The sequence below is a fragment of the Helicoverpa armigera genome, chromosome 11, assembly GCF_030705265.1.
Source record: "Helicoverpa armigera isolate CAAS_96S chromosome 11, ASM3070526v1, whole genome shotgun sequence".
Taxonomy (NCBI): Eukaryota; Metazoa; Arthropoda; class Insecta; order Lepidoptera; family Noctuidae; genus Helicoverpa; species Helicoverpa armigera.
In genome coordinates this window covers 10,188,915-10,207,332 of record NC_087130.1, presented here as the reverse complement: position 1 = coordinate 10,207,332, position 18,418 = coordinate 10,188,915, and the positions used below count along the sequence as shown (strand labels likewise).

Below are 18,418 nucleotides of genomic sequence, written 5' to 3'. Positions count from 1 at the left end.
GATGCGTCAATTCACGCCGCATGGCAGCGCACCGTGCATACGTTGGTCACTTCACTTCACACTCCCTTACGTTGACACTCCCTATAAATGCACCTGCGCCCACGTTGATGGATGGATCTGGCACCATAGAGAACAAATTGACGAGCAGAGATGTCATAACGGAAAATCTAAAAAAGTAGGGTGCCAAAATGTGGGTGTTCGGGGAAAGGAGGCCGCTCTTATAAGCCTTATTTAGAACCCGCCCATTTTTTGTATAACACATACATATATAGATATCTCATCTCTCATCAACCTAATCGTTCTTCCGCTTCTCCGCTCATCATTCCTGACTCCGTGGGCGATACATAAAATGAAAGTATCATGTTCTTTGTCATACTCGCCAGGACACTATGGTAGTTCCCGTTTTCCCGTTCCGTGAATTTTTCGGAAACATTGATTCAATATCCTTAATTTAAGGAAGAATTACCATAAAATCGCTTTTAATCAATTTAATGGGAAATGAAAGATACCAGACACGTGAAAAAATTCTCCTAAAAGGTGGTTTGGCCAAATTACGCCCAATGTAGAGTCGGCTTAAAAAAATAACATTATATACAATTTTTTTATAGATAAAAACTCAACTCACCCATCCTAGCAATATTATAAGCCTCGCCGATAAAGTCGTTTTGTTTCTCCTTAGTCATGGGCGCATAGTTGCCGCTACTATCGATGTACTGAGTGCATAGCGGTAGAACTTTCTCGATGGCTCCCTTTACGAATACCTCTTCTTTCAATTTGCCGTCGGAGAATTTTGGCGCGGACTTCACTACCATAATTTTTGTTTCGGAACTGGAAAGAACAAAAATTGGTGAGCATATTTTATTGGTATTTTTGTGTATTTGGTGTTTCTGTGAGCGCCTTACGATTCAAGGACTGCTCAAACATTGATTTCATGGACGTAATATTTCCAAAGAAATACTTTTAACTAGAACTAAGAGTTAAGTAACGTTTGAGTATTTCATAATCATCTAAAAGGGCATGGCCCCAAATTGAATCTTTTGTTTTTATGTTATCAAATCTTTAATACCTATGTGTATCAAGGATTGATAGTGTGAAATCTGTCAAATAGTTTAACATATTCTGCATAATATATGAACATTATGAACTGCCGATCGGTATTTTTTTTTAAATTGGAATTTTCACCTATTTCAGGCTTAAAAGAAAAAGTACCTGAAAAAAGAAACAATTAGACTGTCTTATCAGTCTATAACATGTGTATTACCTGAAAGGTATTTCATGTAATCGGTTGTAATCCTCCCTGACGTCCCGCATGCCGTTCTTGAGCGCACACGCGAGCAGAGCGCCCTCCGTGGGCTGCCCGTACAGCGCCTCGTCACGGAGCGTCGCGTTGTTGCAGAGTACTCCCACCTGGGGAGATAAATAAATCTTAATATGTGTACATATACACAGGTTAAAAGTACCAAGAATTGTCATTTTTTATGTAAAGTTCCTTTGAAGTAAGATACTTTTATGTCTTCCTTTTTGTCAAACTGTTTGCTGATATTTCTCAAGCAAATAAGGCGAAAATTGAGTTAAATGTAACTTGATGCCAACAGATCAGGCCTATAGTTACAAGAATAGCCGATAGTTAATCGATAGGCTATACGATCAACTTTTATATCGATATTCCTTATGATAGATTCAGCACGTCACTATGTTTCATAGTCGATAATGCCTCTAAAAGGTGCTTTCAGCTACAAAATATCATCAAATGTCTCCTCCAGCCGTGGCTTAGCAGAGGTGAGGGAGTGTCAGGCTCTGCTGACTAAAACCCATCATATTCTTTCGTAGGCCTAGGTAGGGCCTACAATCCCGAAACTCCGGACTATATTTACCTCTAACATAGTATTGACTGCCATCCTAGCGACGTCTAGATCGCGTCCCTTGTACGCGCGTAACTGTATGTCGCCGCAAGCGTTGTACCCGGTGCCCGTCACTTCGGCAATATGGCCGCCAGACGTCGATATTATTCACTGTCCCTTATTATAAACTATTCTAATAACAATAGGTATATAAATAGCTGCTATAATTACCTCTAACATGGTATTGACGGCCATCCTAGCGACGTCTAGATCGCGTCCCTTGTACGCGCGTAACTGTATGTCGCCGCATGCGTTGTACCCGGTGCCCGTCACTTCGGCAATATGGCCGCCCGACGTCGATATTATTACTGTCCCTTAAGTATAAACTATTCTAATAACAATACTACTATAAATAGCTACTATATTTACCTCTAACATAGTATTGACAGCCATTCTAGCGACGTCTAGATCGCGTCCCTTGTACGCGCGTAACTGTATGTCGCCGCAAGCGTTGTACCCGGTGCCCGTCACTTCGGCAATATGGCCGCCCGACGTCGATATTATTCAGTCCCTTATTATAAACTATTCTAATAACAGTAGTTATATAAATAGCTACTATATTTACCTCTAACATGGTATTGACGGCCATCCTAGCAACGTCTAGATCGCGTCCCTTGTACGCGCGTAACTGTATGTCGCCGCAAGCGTTGTACCCGGTGCCCGTCACTTCGGCAATATGGCCGCCCGATGTCGATATTGTCCCTATCCCTTAAGTATAAACTATCATAATAACAATAACTATATAAATAGCTACTATATTTACCTCTAACATGGTATTGACGGCCATCCTAGCGACGTCTAGATCGCGTCCCTTGTACGCGCGTAACTGTATGTCGCCGCAAGCGTTGTACCCGGTGCCCGTCACTTCGGCAATATGGCCGCCCGACGTCGATATTATTCAGTCCCTTATTATAAACTATTCTAATAACAGTAGTTATATAAATAGCTACTATATTTACCTCTAACATAGTATTAACGGCCATCCTAGCGACGTCTAGATCGCGTCCCTTGTACGCGCGTAACTGTATGTCGCCGCAAGCGTTGTACCCGGTGCCCGTCACTTCGGCAATATGGCCGCCCGATGTCGATATTGTCCCTATCCCTTAAGTATAAACTATCATAATAACAATAACTATATAAATAGCTACTATATTTACCTCTAACATGGTATTGACGGCCATCCTAGCGACGTCTAGATCGCGTCCCTTGTACGCGCGTAACTGTATGTCGCCGCATGCGTTGTACCCGGTGCCCGTCACTTCGGCAATATGGCCGCCCGATGTCGATATAGTTGTCACTGTCATCTCGTTCTTTGTTAGGGTTCCTGTTGACAAAATTATGGTTTAAATGTGTGAACTCTGTATATCCGTATGTTACGATTCCAAGTTAAAACGATAAAAAAAAACTTTGCAGAATTACTTTACCTCGAAATATTTATAGGCTAACTTATATGCGGGTAATCGAATAGTTTATGTATGTACGTATATACGCGATTATCGCGTGACTCACTGAACTGATATATAAGACAAATAGTAAATACATTGCTTCGAATTGAAGAAAAATGTTATGTTATGTATGTAATATCCACAAAACTCTGCGACTGAAACTGGAACTATTCGTATCGGAACAAGAATATAACAGTTACATAGTACTACATTTTCAAGTGTACGGTTACACATCAATGTTAAAGTGTCATCAAGTGCCACTTAAAATTAAGTACCGTTTGTCGTTTAAAGGTCTTTACTAAGGTTTATGTCATGATTAAGTTTTGTCCTTTGGAAATTCAATGCGGCAATGGATATAGTTTCTTTTACAAAGACCATAAAATTCATAGGTACTTACAAATATTTTTTTATTTTATTTATGTTTATAATTTTTATACTTTTACAGAAAGAAACTAATTCCTTCAGTATCAAATTGTAAAGATCTAATTCTCAATACTTCTCCATGTGAGAGGAGACCTGTGCCTAGCAGTGGGACGATACAAAGGTTGTAACAATAACAATTCTCAAATAAAAATAAGCCCTTAAAATTCCTAATTGTTAAACAGTTAAAAAGTACAATTTAATCTAAGCCCTATCACTATGAAAATAAAGTATTAGTTCCTACTAACCAGTCTTATCGCTGCAGATGACATTGACGCATCCAAGGGTTTCGACGGTGGGCAGTTTCTTGACGATGGCATTCCTCTTGGCCATACGCATCACGCCGAGAGCCAGGGTCACGGTCACCACGATCGGAAGACCTGAAAGAAAAAGTTTTTAACTTTAGGAATGTTCTAGAATGTACTAGAATAAATTTGTCATTGACCAATTTGGTCTAGAGGCTAGCTAAGCCTCTTTTAAGTGGTGTCCTCTTTCTTAGATGAACTGGTAGGTAACCCTCTATCTGTCCGTGGGTACAAGAATGACAACAAATATAGTCATTACATTATTTTTGGTCGTATCGAGAAACGAACCTGGGACCCTAAGTTAGGCAGTCTAGCATTGGACCCTAATTTAGGCAATCTAGTAAGGTAACAATTGCACCATGCCAGCCTGCTGAAAATCCAGGAGATATCCACAAACGCTTCTATTTAAGAGAGAGAACAGCAAGAACGTTAATAAAATAGCATCAATTTACCACCTCGGCAAACAATATGTACTCCAAAAACAATAAAACTTCTACAACCCACCTTCAGGAATAGCAGCGACAGCCAAACTGACGCTGATAGTGAACATGTCCTGCAAAGCCTTGCCCTGCAGCCAGCCAGTCACCATGATGAACCCGATGATGCAGAAGGAGTACATGGACAGTTGAGCTCCGAGGGTATCCATGGATTTCTGTAGGGGAGTCTTTGGAGCTTCTTCAGCTTGCATCATTCGGAAGATGTCGCCAAATTCTGAGCGTTCGCCTGTGCTTACTACAATGCCCTGAAAATTGAGGCATATTTTAAATATAAGACAATAATGACATCATGCGAAATAATGACAAAGAATACACATTTAGGTAGCCAATAGCTTATACCGAAATAGACAAGAGGTTAACTTTGTCTCAAAAATTATACATAAAAAAACTGCGCAAAATAGCGTTATCCAAAAAACACAATAGGTACCGCGTATATTCCGCGTCAATCTAAAATTACCAGTATGTCTAAGGTCCGTATTACAGAAGGATACTCAAGTCCTGATCTCTGTTTAAAACTAGATTTGAGTTGAGATTTAATTTTAGAACGCTCCTCAAGCATAGATTCGGTGATCATAGTTCAGCCGAGTGTAGATCATTACTCAGTTGTAGATTACAGTTTAAGTAGAGATTTGAACTATAATCACGCAAGTGTGGTCGACACCACGCTTGAGCAGAGATTTCCTTGTCAGTTTAGCAAATAATTTGTTGTCGAGTAGGAAGTTAAAATTAAAATACGAACAAAAAATTGATATTGTTGAAGAAATTGATTATTATGATAATATATTTTCTATCGATGATTCGAACAGAAGGTTGAACTTCAGCGTTCCTCTCAGATATCTCAGAGATGTATAGGTATATATAGGTACTATTATAAATGATTAGACACACTTGTTTTTCTATCAATAAAATACTATGTAAAAATATTCATCTTTTTTAATAATTCAAACTTAAAATTACTATAAATAAACAAAACAATAAAATAATAGCAAAGAAAGTTTCTCTAGGCTCGTTTGCAGAGATATCTCTTCAATTCTTGTGTCGGAGAATCGACACGACAGCATGGGCTTCATTAATTTCTATTAAACTGTCCACATAATCGATTTTCTTACATTCCACGATACCTTAAAATTCTTTATAATATATTTCGATAAGTAAATTTCTCTCTAATAAACTATTTTTTCTTTCTTTCTTGAAATCATTTTAAATAACCAAAATATTTAATTATAACTGTAACTGTCAAGTGTCAATCTCCACCACCACAGATACGATACACTCGGAAAACATTCCATTCTACGAACACGCTCGTATTTGTAATTTTAGATATTACAACCACCTGCTATAGGTATCATTGGCGTATAAATAATGGCAAATAAGGCGTAAAAATGGCATTTTTAAATAAAACCTACAATTAAAAAGCCTATGTTATCTTTAAATCATGATTTCATTTATAATTAGATGTTAAACTAAATTCTTATTTTGCGTAAGTTGTAACAGAGTTGGCGAAAAAAATAAAATGTAAACGAAAACAGGCTGATGCATAGACAAGCCATATTCTCTGCTTGAGGCGCGATTTGAATCTCGATTCAGCTGAGTGCAGTTTAAGTACTGTTCTGAAATAAGAACAACCCTCAAGTACAGATTCTATATTTAAACTATGATCAGGTGATTCGAGATCAAACTTGACTTGAGTAGCCTTCTGTAATACGGACCTAAGTGTCAGTGAACCTGGCAGATCATTGTCTAGCAGATCAACTTTTTTTTTTAGTTCTTATCGCATGCAGATGAGTTCTATAGTTCCTGATAGTTTTCAGGAATAGTTCTGCCATTTTCAGCTGAAAAACGATAGTTCACAAAATGATCTGCTAACTTCCGGTAGCAGAGCATTTTTCAGAAAATTAAAAAAAAACTGAGATATTGTCACATAAAGATGAGTTCCATAGTTCCTCATACTTTTCAGGAATAGTACTGGCGTATTTCAGCTGAAAAATATTTTTTTTCCCAATTCACGTTTGAGTGTTAAAAGAGCATGAATAAAGATTAAAGTGTTATTTTCAAAGTTCAATCCAGATAAAAGGGCGAAAACTCATTTGTTTTCGATAGATGCTTCATGAAACTGTAATCTAGACTTAAATTCAAATCTAGAACTCTCACTAAAGTATCAGCAGAGCATGCTTGAAAGTAAGAAACTGTGAAATTTCACATTTTAATATGAAAAAATATTCAAAAAAATATTTTCGCGGTTCCAATTACTCTAAGAGGCGGGAACTATCGCGTTTTTGATAGAAGAATACCGGCACCATAATATAACAGCAGATTCAAACCCAGAACTCTCACTAAAGTATCAGCAGAGCATGGTTGAAAGTAAGAAACTGTGAAATTTCACGTTTTAATATGAAAAAATATTCAAAAAAATATTTTCGCGGTTCCAATTACCAAAGGAGGCGGGAACTATCGCATTTCTGATAGAAGAATACTAGCACCATTACATAGATCCAGATTCAAAACCAGAACTCTCACTAAAGTATCAGCACAGCATGCTTGAATGTAAGAATCTATGAAATTTTACACTTTAATATAAAAAAAAATATTTTCGCGAATCCAATTACTCTAGGAGGCGGGAACTATCGCGTTTCTGATAGAAGAATACCAGCACCATAATATAACAGCAGATTCAAACCCAGAACTCTCACTAAAGTATCAGCAGAGCATGGTTGAAAGTAAGAAACTGTGAAATTTCACGTTTAAATATGAAAAAATATTCAAAAAAATATTTTCGCGGTTCCAATTACTCTAAGAGGCGGGAACTATCGCGTTTTTGATAGAAGAATACCAGCATCGTAATAAAACAGCAGAATCAAACCCAGAACTCTCACTAAAGTATCAGCAGAGCATGGTTGAAAGTAAGAAACTGTGAAATTTCACGTTTTAATATGAAAAAATATTCAAAAAAATATTTTCCCGGTTCCAATTACCAAAGGAGGCGGGAACTATCGCATTTCTGATAGAAGAATACTAGCACCATTACATAGATCCAGATTCAAAACCAGAACTCTCACTAAAGTATCAGCAGAGCATGGTTGAAAGTAAGAAACTGTGAAATTTCACATTTTAATATGAAAAAAATTTTTTCGCGGTTCCAATTACTCTAGGAGGCGGGAACTATCGTGTTTCTGATAGAAGAATACCAGCACCATAATATAACAGCAGATTCAAACCCAGAACTCTCACTAAAGTATCAGCAGAGCATGGTTGAAAGTAAGAAACTGTGAAATTTCACGTTTTAATATGAAAAAATATTCAAAAAAATATTTTCGCGGTTCCAATTACGAAAGGAGGCGGGAACTATCGCATTTCTGATAGAAGAATACTAGCACCATTACATAGATCCAGATTCAAAACCAGAACTCTCACTAAAGTATCAGCACAGCATGCTTGAATGTAAGAATCTATGAAATTTTACACTTTAATATAAAAAAAAATATTTTTGCGAATCCAATTACTCTAGGAGGCGGGAACTATCGCGTTTCTGATAGAAGAATACCAGCACCATAATATAACAGCAGATTCAAACCCAGAACTCTCACTAAAGTATCAGCAGAGCATGGTTGAAAGTAAGAAACTGTGAAATTTCACATTTTAATATGAAAAAATATTCAAAAAAATATTTTCGCTGTTCCAATTACTCTAGGAGGCGGGAACTATCGCGTTTCTGATAGAAAAATACCAGCACCATAATATAACAGCAGATTCAAACCCAGAACTCTCACTAAAGTATCAGCAGAGCATGGTTGAAAGTAAGAAACTGTGAAATTTCACATTTTAATATGAAAAAATATTCAAAAAAATATTTTCGCGGTTCAAATTACTCTAGGAGGCGGGAACTATCGCGGTTCTGATAGAAGAATACTAGCACCATTACATAGATCCAGATTCAAAACCAGAATTCTCACTAAAGTATCAGCACAGCATGCTTGAATGTAAGAATCTATGAAATTTTACACTTTAATATAAAAAAAAAATATTTTCGCGAATCCAATTACTCTAGGAGGCGGGAACTATCGCGTTTCTGATAGAAGAATACCAGCACCATAATACACTCTTTTGCAAAAAAAAACGGGCACCTATGCGAAATCTTGGTTTTAAGGACTTTACGTGTATTTCAAAGGGTTTTAATGATTGTAGTATGTTTCTAGCATCAAAAGGGTTTGCGAAGCATGCGTGAGAGTGTATTCTAAATTTGAATTTTGTACAATTGCTAAGAAATTGGTAAAACCTTGTTTTGGACTAATTGCTAGCAGAAAGTTCGTGTCGGTGTTTTGAAAAGTTTTTGAAGTGATTTTCAGGAAAATTATAATGCAGTTTTAATTAATGATTAATGTACTTTTTTGTTAGATCAAAACATTTTTGAAAAACTATGCGTATTTGATAAAATTTTCACCTGCTCTAAATGGGTTATACTGATGAATGATGGCAATGTTAAGAGTTTCGGTATTTTAGTGTAACGCGTTCTATTGTTTAGATATTGTACCCACGTGTTTTAAAATATCGCTTTTTCATAGATAAACACTATTTAGAAGAGTATCAGTACCTTTGGCTGCGACAAAACCTATTTAAAGTAAGCAGTGCCGATCACAACTCGTCTCCTATCGGACTTTGTCATTTAAAAATACCACATTTTGTGATAAATGTTAAAATCAACCGCATGAAAAATTATGAGGAGGGTTAAAGCTATCTAAAAAGTCAAATTATTGCCGCGTTGAAGCTCTCGATAACTCCATAGGTATCGGGTTACTAAACGACGATTTAGCTGAAAGGAGTCAAGAATTCAAAATTATTGGCCAAACGTATGGTTCTTAAGAAATGAGTAGATAGCCAATTATTGTTATGATTTAAGCAGGAAAGTGCTGTAGATGCCAGAAAATCTCATTGTAGGCAAGTTTATTTAATCAAATGTCCGTGGGATGAAAACACGCTATTTGAACGCTCAGACTCATAGATCTTCAGAGTTCTACGGAGTTTCCCAAGAGACGAGGTTGTTTAAAAATCAGTGATTATGAGACCTTAAGACCTCGTGCTCACAGTCTATGCGCTATTTTCTGTATTTTGTAGAATTTCAAGACTTTTAAAAATGTCAAAGTCTGATAGGAGACGAGTTGTGATCGGCACTGCTTACTTTGAATTGGTTTTGTCGCAACTCAAAGTACTGATACTCTTCTAAATAGTGTTTAATTATGAAAAAGCGATATTTTAAAACACGTGGGTACACTTTCTAAACAATAGAACGCGTTACACTAAAATACCGAAACTCTTAACATTGCCATCATTCATCAGTATAACCCATTTAGAGCAGGTGAAAATTTTATCAAATACGCATAGTTTTTCAAAAATGTTTTGATCTAACAAAAAAGTACATTAATCATTAATTAAAACTGCATTATCATTTTCCTGAAAATCACTTCAAAAACTTTTCAAAACACCGACGAACTTTCTGCTAGCAATTAGTCCAAAACAAGGTTTTACCAATTTCTTAGCAATTGTACAAAATTCAAATTTAGAATACACTCTCACGCATGCTTCGCAAACCCTTTTGATGCTAGAAACATACTACAATCATTAAAACCCTTTGAAATACACGTAAAGTCCTTAAAACCAAGATTTCGCATAGGTGCCCGTTTTTTTTGCAAAAGAGTGTATAACAGCAGATTCAAACCCAGAACTCTCACTAAAGTATCAGCAGAGCATGGTTGAAAGTAAGAAACTGTGAAATTTCACGTTTTAATATGAAAAAATATTCAAAAAAATATTTTCGCGGTTCCAATTACTCTAGGAGGCGGGAACTATCGCGTTTCTGATAGAAAAATACCAGCACCATAATATAACAGTAGATTCAAACCCAGAACTCTCACTAAAGTATCAGCAGAGCATGGTTGAAAGTAAGAAACTGTGAAATTTCACATTTTAATATGAAAAAATATTCAAAAAAATATTTTCGCGGTTCAAATTACTCTAGGAGGCGGGAACTATCGCGTTTCTGGTAGAAGAATACTAGCACCGTAATATAACAGCAGATTCAAACCCAGAACTCTCACTAAAGTATCAGCAGAGCATGGTTGAAAGTAAGAAACTTTGAAATTTCACGTTTTAATATGAAAAAATATTCAAAAAAATATTCTCGCGGTTCCAATTACCCAAGGAGGCGGGAACTATCGCGTTTCTGATAGAAGAATATCAGGACCATAATATAACAGCAGATTCAAACCCAGAACTCTCACTAAAGTATCAGCAGAGCATGGTTGAAAGTAAGAAACTGTGAAATTTCACGTTTTAATATGAAAAAATATTCAAAAAAATATTTTCGCGGTTCCAATTACTCTAAGAGGCGGGAACTATCGCGTTTTTGATAGAAGAATACCAGCATCGTAATAAAACAGCAGATTCAAACCCAGAACTCTCACTAAAGTATCAGCAGAGCATGGTTGAAAGTAAGAAACTGTGAAATTTCACGTTTTAATATGAAAAAAATATTTTCGCGGTTCCAATTACCACAGGAGGCGGGAACTATCGCGTTTCTGATAGAAGAATACTAGCACCATAATATAACAGCAGATTTAAACCCAGAACTCTCACTAAAGTATCAGCAGAGCATGGTTGAAAGTAAGAAACTGTGAAATTTCACGTTCATGTCTGCTGTTGTATTATGGTGCTGGTATTCTTTTATCAGAAACACGATAGTTCCCGCCTCCTAGAGTAATTGGAACCGCGAAAAAATTTTTTTCATATTAAAATGTGAAATTTCACAGTTTCTTACTTTCAACCATGCTCTGCTGATACTTTAGTGAGAGTTCTGGTTTTGAATCTGGATCTATGTAATGGTGCCAGTATTCTTCTATCAGAAACGCGATAGTTCCCGCCTCCTTTGGTAATTGGAACCGCGAAAATATTTTTTTGGATATTTTTTCATATTAAAACGTGTATTCTTCTATCAGAAACACGATAGTTCCCGCCTCCTAGAGTAATTGGAACCGCGAAAAAATTTTTTTCATATTAAAATGTGAAATTTCACAGTTTCTTACTTTCAACCATGCTCTGCTGATACTTTAGTGAGAGTTCTGGTTTTGAATCTGGATCTATGTAATGGTGCTAGTATTCTTCTATCAGAAATGCGATAGTTCCCGCCTCCTTTGGTAATTGGAACCGCGAAAATATTTTTTTGAATATTTTTTCATATTAAAACGTGAAATTTCACAGTTTCTTACTTTCAACCATGCTCTGCTGATAATTTAGTGAGAGTTCTGGGTTTGAATCTACTGTTATATTATGGTCCTGGTATTCTTCTATCAGAAATGCGATAGTTCCCGCCTCCTTTGGTAATTGGAACCGCGAAAATATTTTTTTGAATATTTTTTCATATTAAAACGTGAAATTTCACAGTTTCTTACTTTCAACCATGCTCTGCTGATACTTTAGTGAGAGTTCTGGGTTTGAATCTGCTGTTATATTATGGTCCTGGTATTCTTCTATCAGAAACGCGATAGTTCCCGCCTCCTTTGGTAATTGGAACCGCGAAAATATTTTTTTGAATATTTTTTCATATTAAAACGTGAAATTTCACAGTTTCTTACTTTCAACCATGCTCTGCTGATACTTTAGTGAGAGTTCTGGGTTTGAATCTGCTGTTATATTATGGTGCCGGTATTCTTCTATCAGAAACGCGATAGTTCCCGCCTCTTAGAGTAATTGGAACCGCGAAAATATTTTTTTGAATATTTTTTCATATTAAAATGTGAAATTTCACAGTTTCTTACTTTCAACCATGCTCTGCTGATACTTTAGTGAGAGTTCTGGGTTTGAATCTGCTGTTATATTATGGTCCTGGTATTCTTCTATCAGAAACACGATAGTTCCCGCCTCCTTTGGTAATTGGAACCACTAAAATATTTTTTTGAATATTTTTTCATATTAAAATGTGAAATTTCACAGTTTCTTACTTTCAACCATGCTCTGCTGATACTTTAGTGAGAGTTCTGGGTTTGAATCTGCTGTTATATTATGGTGCCGGTATTCTTCTATCAGAAACGCGATAGTTCCCGCCTCTTAGAGTAATTGGAACCGCTAAAATATTTTTTTGAATATTTTTTCATATTAAAATGTGAAATTTCACAGTTTCTTACATTCAAGCATGCTCTGCTGATACTTTAGTGAGAGTTCTGGTTTTGAATCTGGATCTATGTAATGGTGCTAGTATTCTTCTATCAGAAACGCGATAGTTCCCGCCTCCTAGAGTAATTGGAATCGCGAAAATATTTTTTTGAATATTAAAGTGTAAAATTTCATAGATTCTTACATTCAAGCATGCTCTGCTGATACTTTAGTGAGAGTTCTGGTTTTGAATCTGGATCTATGTAATGGTGCTAGTATTCTTCTATCAGAAATGCGATAGTTCCCGCCTCCTTTGGTAATTGGAACCGCGAAAATATTTTTTTGAATATTTTTTCATATTAAAATGTGAAATTTCACAGTTTCTTACTTTCAACCATGCTCTGCTGATACTTTAGTGAGAGTTCTGGGTTTGAATCTGCTGTTATATTATGGTGCTGGTATTCTTCTATCAGAAACGCGATAGTTCCCGCCTCCTAGAGTAATTGGATTCGCGAAAATATTTTTTTTTATATTAAAGTGTAAAATTTCATAGATTCTTACATTCAAGCATGCTGTGCTGATACTTTAGTGAGAGTTCTGGTTTTGAATCTGGATCTATGTAATGGTGCTAGTATTCTTCTATCAGAAATGCGATAGTTCCCGCCTCCTTTGGTAATTGGAACCGCGAAAATATTTTTTTGAATATTTTTTCATATTAAAATGTGAAATTTCACAGTTTCTTACTTTCAACCATGCTCTGCTGATACTTTAGTGAGAGTTCTGGGTTTGAATCTGCTGTTATATTATGGTGCTGGTATTCTTCTATCAGAAACGCGATAGTTTCCGCCTCCTAGAGTAATTGGATTCGCGAAAATATTTTTTTTTATATTAAAGTGTAAAATTTCATAGATTCTTACATTCAAGCATGCTGTGCTGATACTTTAGTGAGAGTTCTGGTTTTGAATCTGGATCTATATAATGGTGCTAGTATTCTTCTATCAGAAGTGCGATAGTTCCCGATTCCTTTGGTAATTGGAACCGCGAAAATATTTTTTTGAATATTTTTTCATATTAAAATGTGAAATTTCACAGTTTCTTACTTTCAACCATGCTCTGCTGATACTTTAGTGAGAGTTCTGGGTTTGAATCTGCTGTTATATTATGGTGCTGGTATTTTTCTATCAGAAACGCGATAGTTCCCGCCTCCTAGAGTAATTGGAACAGCGAAAATATTTTTTTGAATATTTTTTCATATTAAAATGTGAAATTTCACAGTTTCTTACTTTCAACCATGCTCTGCTGATACTTTAGTGAGAGTTCTGGGTTTGAATCTGCTGTTATATTATGGTGCAGGTATTCTTCTATCAGAAACGCGATAGTTCCCGCCTCTTAGAGTAATTGGAACCGCGAAAATATTTTTTTGAATATTTTTTCATATTAAAATATGAAATTTCACAGTTTCTTACTTTCAACCATGCTCTGCTGATACTTTAGTGAGAGTTCTGGGTTTGAATCTGCTGTTATATTATGGTGCTGGTATTTTTCTATCAGAAACGCGATAGTTCCCGCCTCCTAGAGTAATTGGATTCGCGAAAATATTTTTTTTTATATTAAAGTGTAAAATTTCATAGATTCTTACATTCAAGCATGCTGTGCTGATACTTTAGTGAGAGTTCTGGTTTTGAATCTGGATCTATGTAATGGTGCTAGTATTCTTCTATCAGAAGTGCGATAGTTCCCGCCTCCTTTGGTAATTGGAACCGCGAAAATATTTTTTTGAATATTTTTTCATATTAAAACGTGAAATTTCACAGTTTCTTACTTTCAACCATGCTCTGCTGATACTTTAGTGAGAGTTCTGGGTTTGAATCTGCTGTTTTATTACGATGCTGGTATTCTTCTATCAAAAACGCGATAGTTCCCGCCTCTTAGAGTAATTGGAACCGCGAAAATATTTTTTTGAATATTTCTTCATATTAAAATGTGAAATTTCACAGTTTCTTACTTTCAACCATGCTCTGCTGATACTTTAGTGAGAGTTCTGGGTTTGAATCTGCTGTTATATTATGGTGCTGGTATTCTTCTATCAGAAACGCGATAGTTCCCGCCTCCTAGAGTAATTGGAACCGCGAAAATATTTTTTTGAATATTTTTTCATATTAAAATGTGAAATTTCACAGTTTCTTACTTTCAAGCATGCTCTGCTGATACTTTAGTGAGAGTTCTAGATTTGAATTTAAGTCTAGATTACAGTTTCATGAAGCATCTATCGAAAACAAATGAGTTTTCGCCCTTTTATCTGGATTGAACTTTGAAAATAACACTTTAATCTTTATTCATGCTCTTTTAACACTCAAACGTGAATTGGGAAAAAAAATATTTTTCAGCTGAAATACGCCAGAACTATTCCTGAAAAGTATGAGGAACTATGGAACTCATCTTTATGTGACAATATCTCAGTTTTTTTTTAATTTTCTGAAAAATGCTCTGCTACCGGAAGTTAGCAGATCATTTTGTGAACTATCGTTTTTCAGCTGAAAATGGCAGAACTATTCCTGAAAACTATCAGGAACTATAGAACTCATCTGCATGCGATAAGAACTCAAAAAAAAAGTTGATCTGCTAGACAATGATCTGCCAGGTTCACTGACATTATGTCTAATAGAAAACTTATCATGATCAGAAGTCTCCATATTAGAAGAGTGTTTACTTTAATTCTGATGTTCTATTTTTAATAGGAATATTTCATAAATAAGAAATACAAACCTTAGCATTACCACACCTAACCAAAGTCCCCATGAAGGCAATATTATCCTTATTCACCCTCCCCGCAGCAGCCTTATTCGGGAGCACACTCTTAACAGCTGGCTCCGTTTCCCCGGTGAACGAGGACTCATCGATCGCCAGGTCTGTGGAGTCATAGAGCCTGAGGTCTGCTGGAACCCGGTCACCGATGTTCAGGTGGACTATGTCGCCTGGGACGAGGTTTCGGGCCAGGAAATGTTCGAGGCTGCCTTCTCGGAGACTGTCGAAGAATTAGTTATAGTGAGATTATTGTTGGATGGCTGGTTGGAGTAACAAGGGCCTGAAACGGGTAGTAGTAAATTTTTTCTCAACTTAAGTTATTATTCCGTTTCTTATTTTGGGTTTAATGATCCACTTCTATTCCAAATACGGATAAACTAGAAAAAGTTAATTTTTGTAGGATATCTCAAAGTTAAAAAACTAAGACAATCCTATACAAACTTCTAATTACAAAGATAACGAAACCCTTTAATTATTAAGCAGAATAAAAAGACAACTATCTTAACAATATTCTTCCACTAAGCTACTTAATTGTAGAAATAACCATCGCGAACCCAATAATAACAGCCCACAAACAATAACAGCCAATCAATAAAAACAATTAAGCTTAATCAGGGCACTAGACGGCGCTATCTCCGTCCAATGTCAACGACTGTCATTCATTAAATACAAGTACCTAGTATCCACAATATAGAGGATAATTCCTAGCATTAGAGGATTATCCGCTTTATTACTTTACAGGAAAAGATGGCATTGTAATTACGAATATAAGTTCGTAAAGTTCTTTTGTAATTATATAATTTGGAATGGAGAAGTGTGCGACCCTTGACACTTTTATGGGCTCATTTTTAAACAGCTTCGGATATTTTTCGTAAATCGATAAGATCGAAACCGCGAGAAAACTATCTATATCATAACATAGGCAAACGTGTGGTAAAGTTCCTGTCCTAATCCTAACAGACTCCTTCTTATATGTATAGGAAATAATAACAGTGGTTTACCCAATTACCCGATAAAACAATTAAGCTTAATCAGGGCACTAGACGGCGCTATCTCCGTCCAATGTCAACGACTGTCATTCATTAAGTATAAAGTACCTAGTAATCAAGTAGATTTCTGGTAATAGGGGACAATCCGTTTTATTAGTTTACAGGGAAAAATGACATTGAAAATACGAATATATATGAGACCAGCGGTTTCACCCGTATCTCGTGGGAACCTCTGCACGAACCCGGATAAAAAGTAGCCTATTATAGCCTTCCTCGATAAATGGGCTATCTAACACCGAAAGAATTGTTCAAATCGGACCAGTAGTTCCTGACATTAGCGCGTTCAAACAAACAAACTCTTCAGCTTTATAATATTAGTATAAGATTGTTAAGTTTTCTGAAATCATAAAAGGAATGGAAAATTGTGTGACCCTACACTATTATGGGCTCAATTTCAAAAGGTTTCGTAATTTTTTGTCAAAGATGGGGTTAAACCACGTGAAATAGTAGATATCATAAACAAGGGTGTGTTAAAATTCCTGTCCAAACCCTGACAGACCCTTCATATAGGAAGTATTCAAATGTGTGGTTTTCCCAGCCCCACCCAAACGAGGAATTTCCATGGAACCGCACGTGCATATTTCGTGGGTAAAATACCGCGTAGTATTACCTACTTATCCAAAGCATGGGTTATTTGTGCGTCAAGGTTAGGTTAAAGCAATTCAGTATTACTTATCGTGAAATCATAAAAATTATCGTGATGCAGTTAAACATTTTCTAGGATGCTTTAAATGTCATTAAAAGAAGGTAAAGGAAGGATTCTAAACCACAATAATTTTAATTTTTTGTATATCAATAAAACATCGTCATAACCTTATTGTTCTTTACATAATAATCTATCACAATAAACCCAATATTTCAATTTTAAAGTAAAAACTTTTCGTCAAACTAAAAGTTTTCACTTTTCACTTCAAAGTTGACATGGGACAGCACCCCCAAAAATCACTCTTTCAGTATTTATTTCATCCTCTTTCACCTTACACGAAGCTCTATAGCCGGCATCACTAGGCACCACTTTACGACACAGACTTCAGGAGTATCGACTTAATTTCGTCTCCTTTCAGTTTACCCAAATCACTGCCAATGACCTCATAAACTCTAACAGACTATAGCTTTAGAAGTATCTAGAAGTCCTTACCAATTACAAGATGGTGGCACCAGCTTATTCAGCTCCTCCAGCGACTTCTCAGACCGATACTCCTGAACGAAGGCTACCGTCACCACGATCATGATGGCCACGGTGATGGAGATCGCGTCGTCGAACTGCCGCATGCATACGCTCACCACTGCTGAGCCTGTGGGCAAGGGAGAATAGGTCTTAGCAAGAGGTGTTAAGGTGGTAAATGCTGGTGGAAAGCACAGTAGTATTTGGAATAAAATTTCATCTAAGAAAGTAGGGCGCCGAAATGTGGGTGTGCGGTAGACGAGGAACATTACTGTCTCCCCCTTGTCTTCTTTGGAACCCGGCCATGTTTTGTAAAACCAAAAATCGGTGACAGATGTCTCAAGAAACCTGGACGCCTCTTCAGTTCACATGGAACTGATTGTTTTTGACCTACCTATATAACGTATTTGATCGAAAAGGCGCCTGACCAGGATGTATCTTGTGGCACCTTGTGGTGTTCATAGACGCTTAATACATTGAAAAAGAAAAAATATCAAAAAGAGAATTAAAATTCTCCCTAATGCCTATGAATCATCGACATATGCCGTCCGACCAAACTACAGTAGGTAAAATGTATTGATCGTTCTGATTTATACCGTAATCTATTTTAAGAGGGCTATTTGTAAGCAATGCGTCATAATACATACACACTTGCATATAATGCAACTTGCTGCAATACCGTTCTCATATGC

General features: G+C 36.4%; 1 protein-coding gene across 1 annotated transcript in view; it reads right to left on the bottom strand.

Annotated features, from left to right (window-relative positions):
• The window catches only part of LOC126056962 (calcium-transporting ATPase type 2C member 1), a 60,492-nt gene that overhangs the window by 8,446 nt on the left and 33,628 nt on the right, over nt 1-18,418 (bottom strand). Inside the window, exons 4-10 of the mRNA XM_064037021.1 lie at nt 17,700-17,856; nt 15,474-15,732; nt 4,576-4,813; nt 4,015-4,146; nt 3,059-3,225; nt 1,262-1,407; nt 626-828 (exon numbers count right to left, since the gene is read on the bottom strand). Coding sequence (XP_063893091.1) covers nt 626-828; nt 1,262-1,407; nt 3,059-3,225; nt 4,015-4,146; nt 4,576-4,813; nt 15,474-15,732; nt 17,700-17,856 — 1,302 coding nt within the window. The remainder of the gene's footprint in view (nt 1-625; nt 829-1,261; nt 1,408-3,058; nt 3,226-4,014; nt 4,147-4,575; nt 4,814-15,473; nt 15,733-17,699; nt 17,857-18,418) is intronic.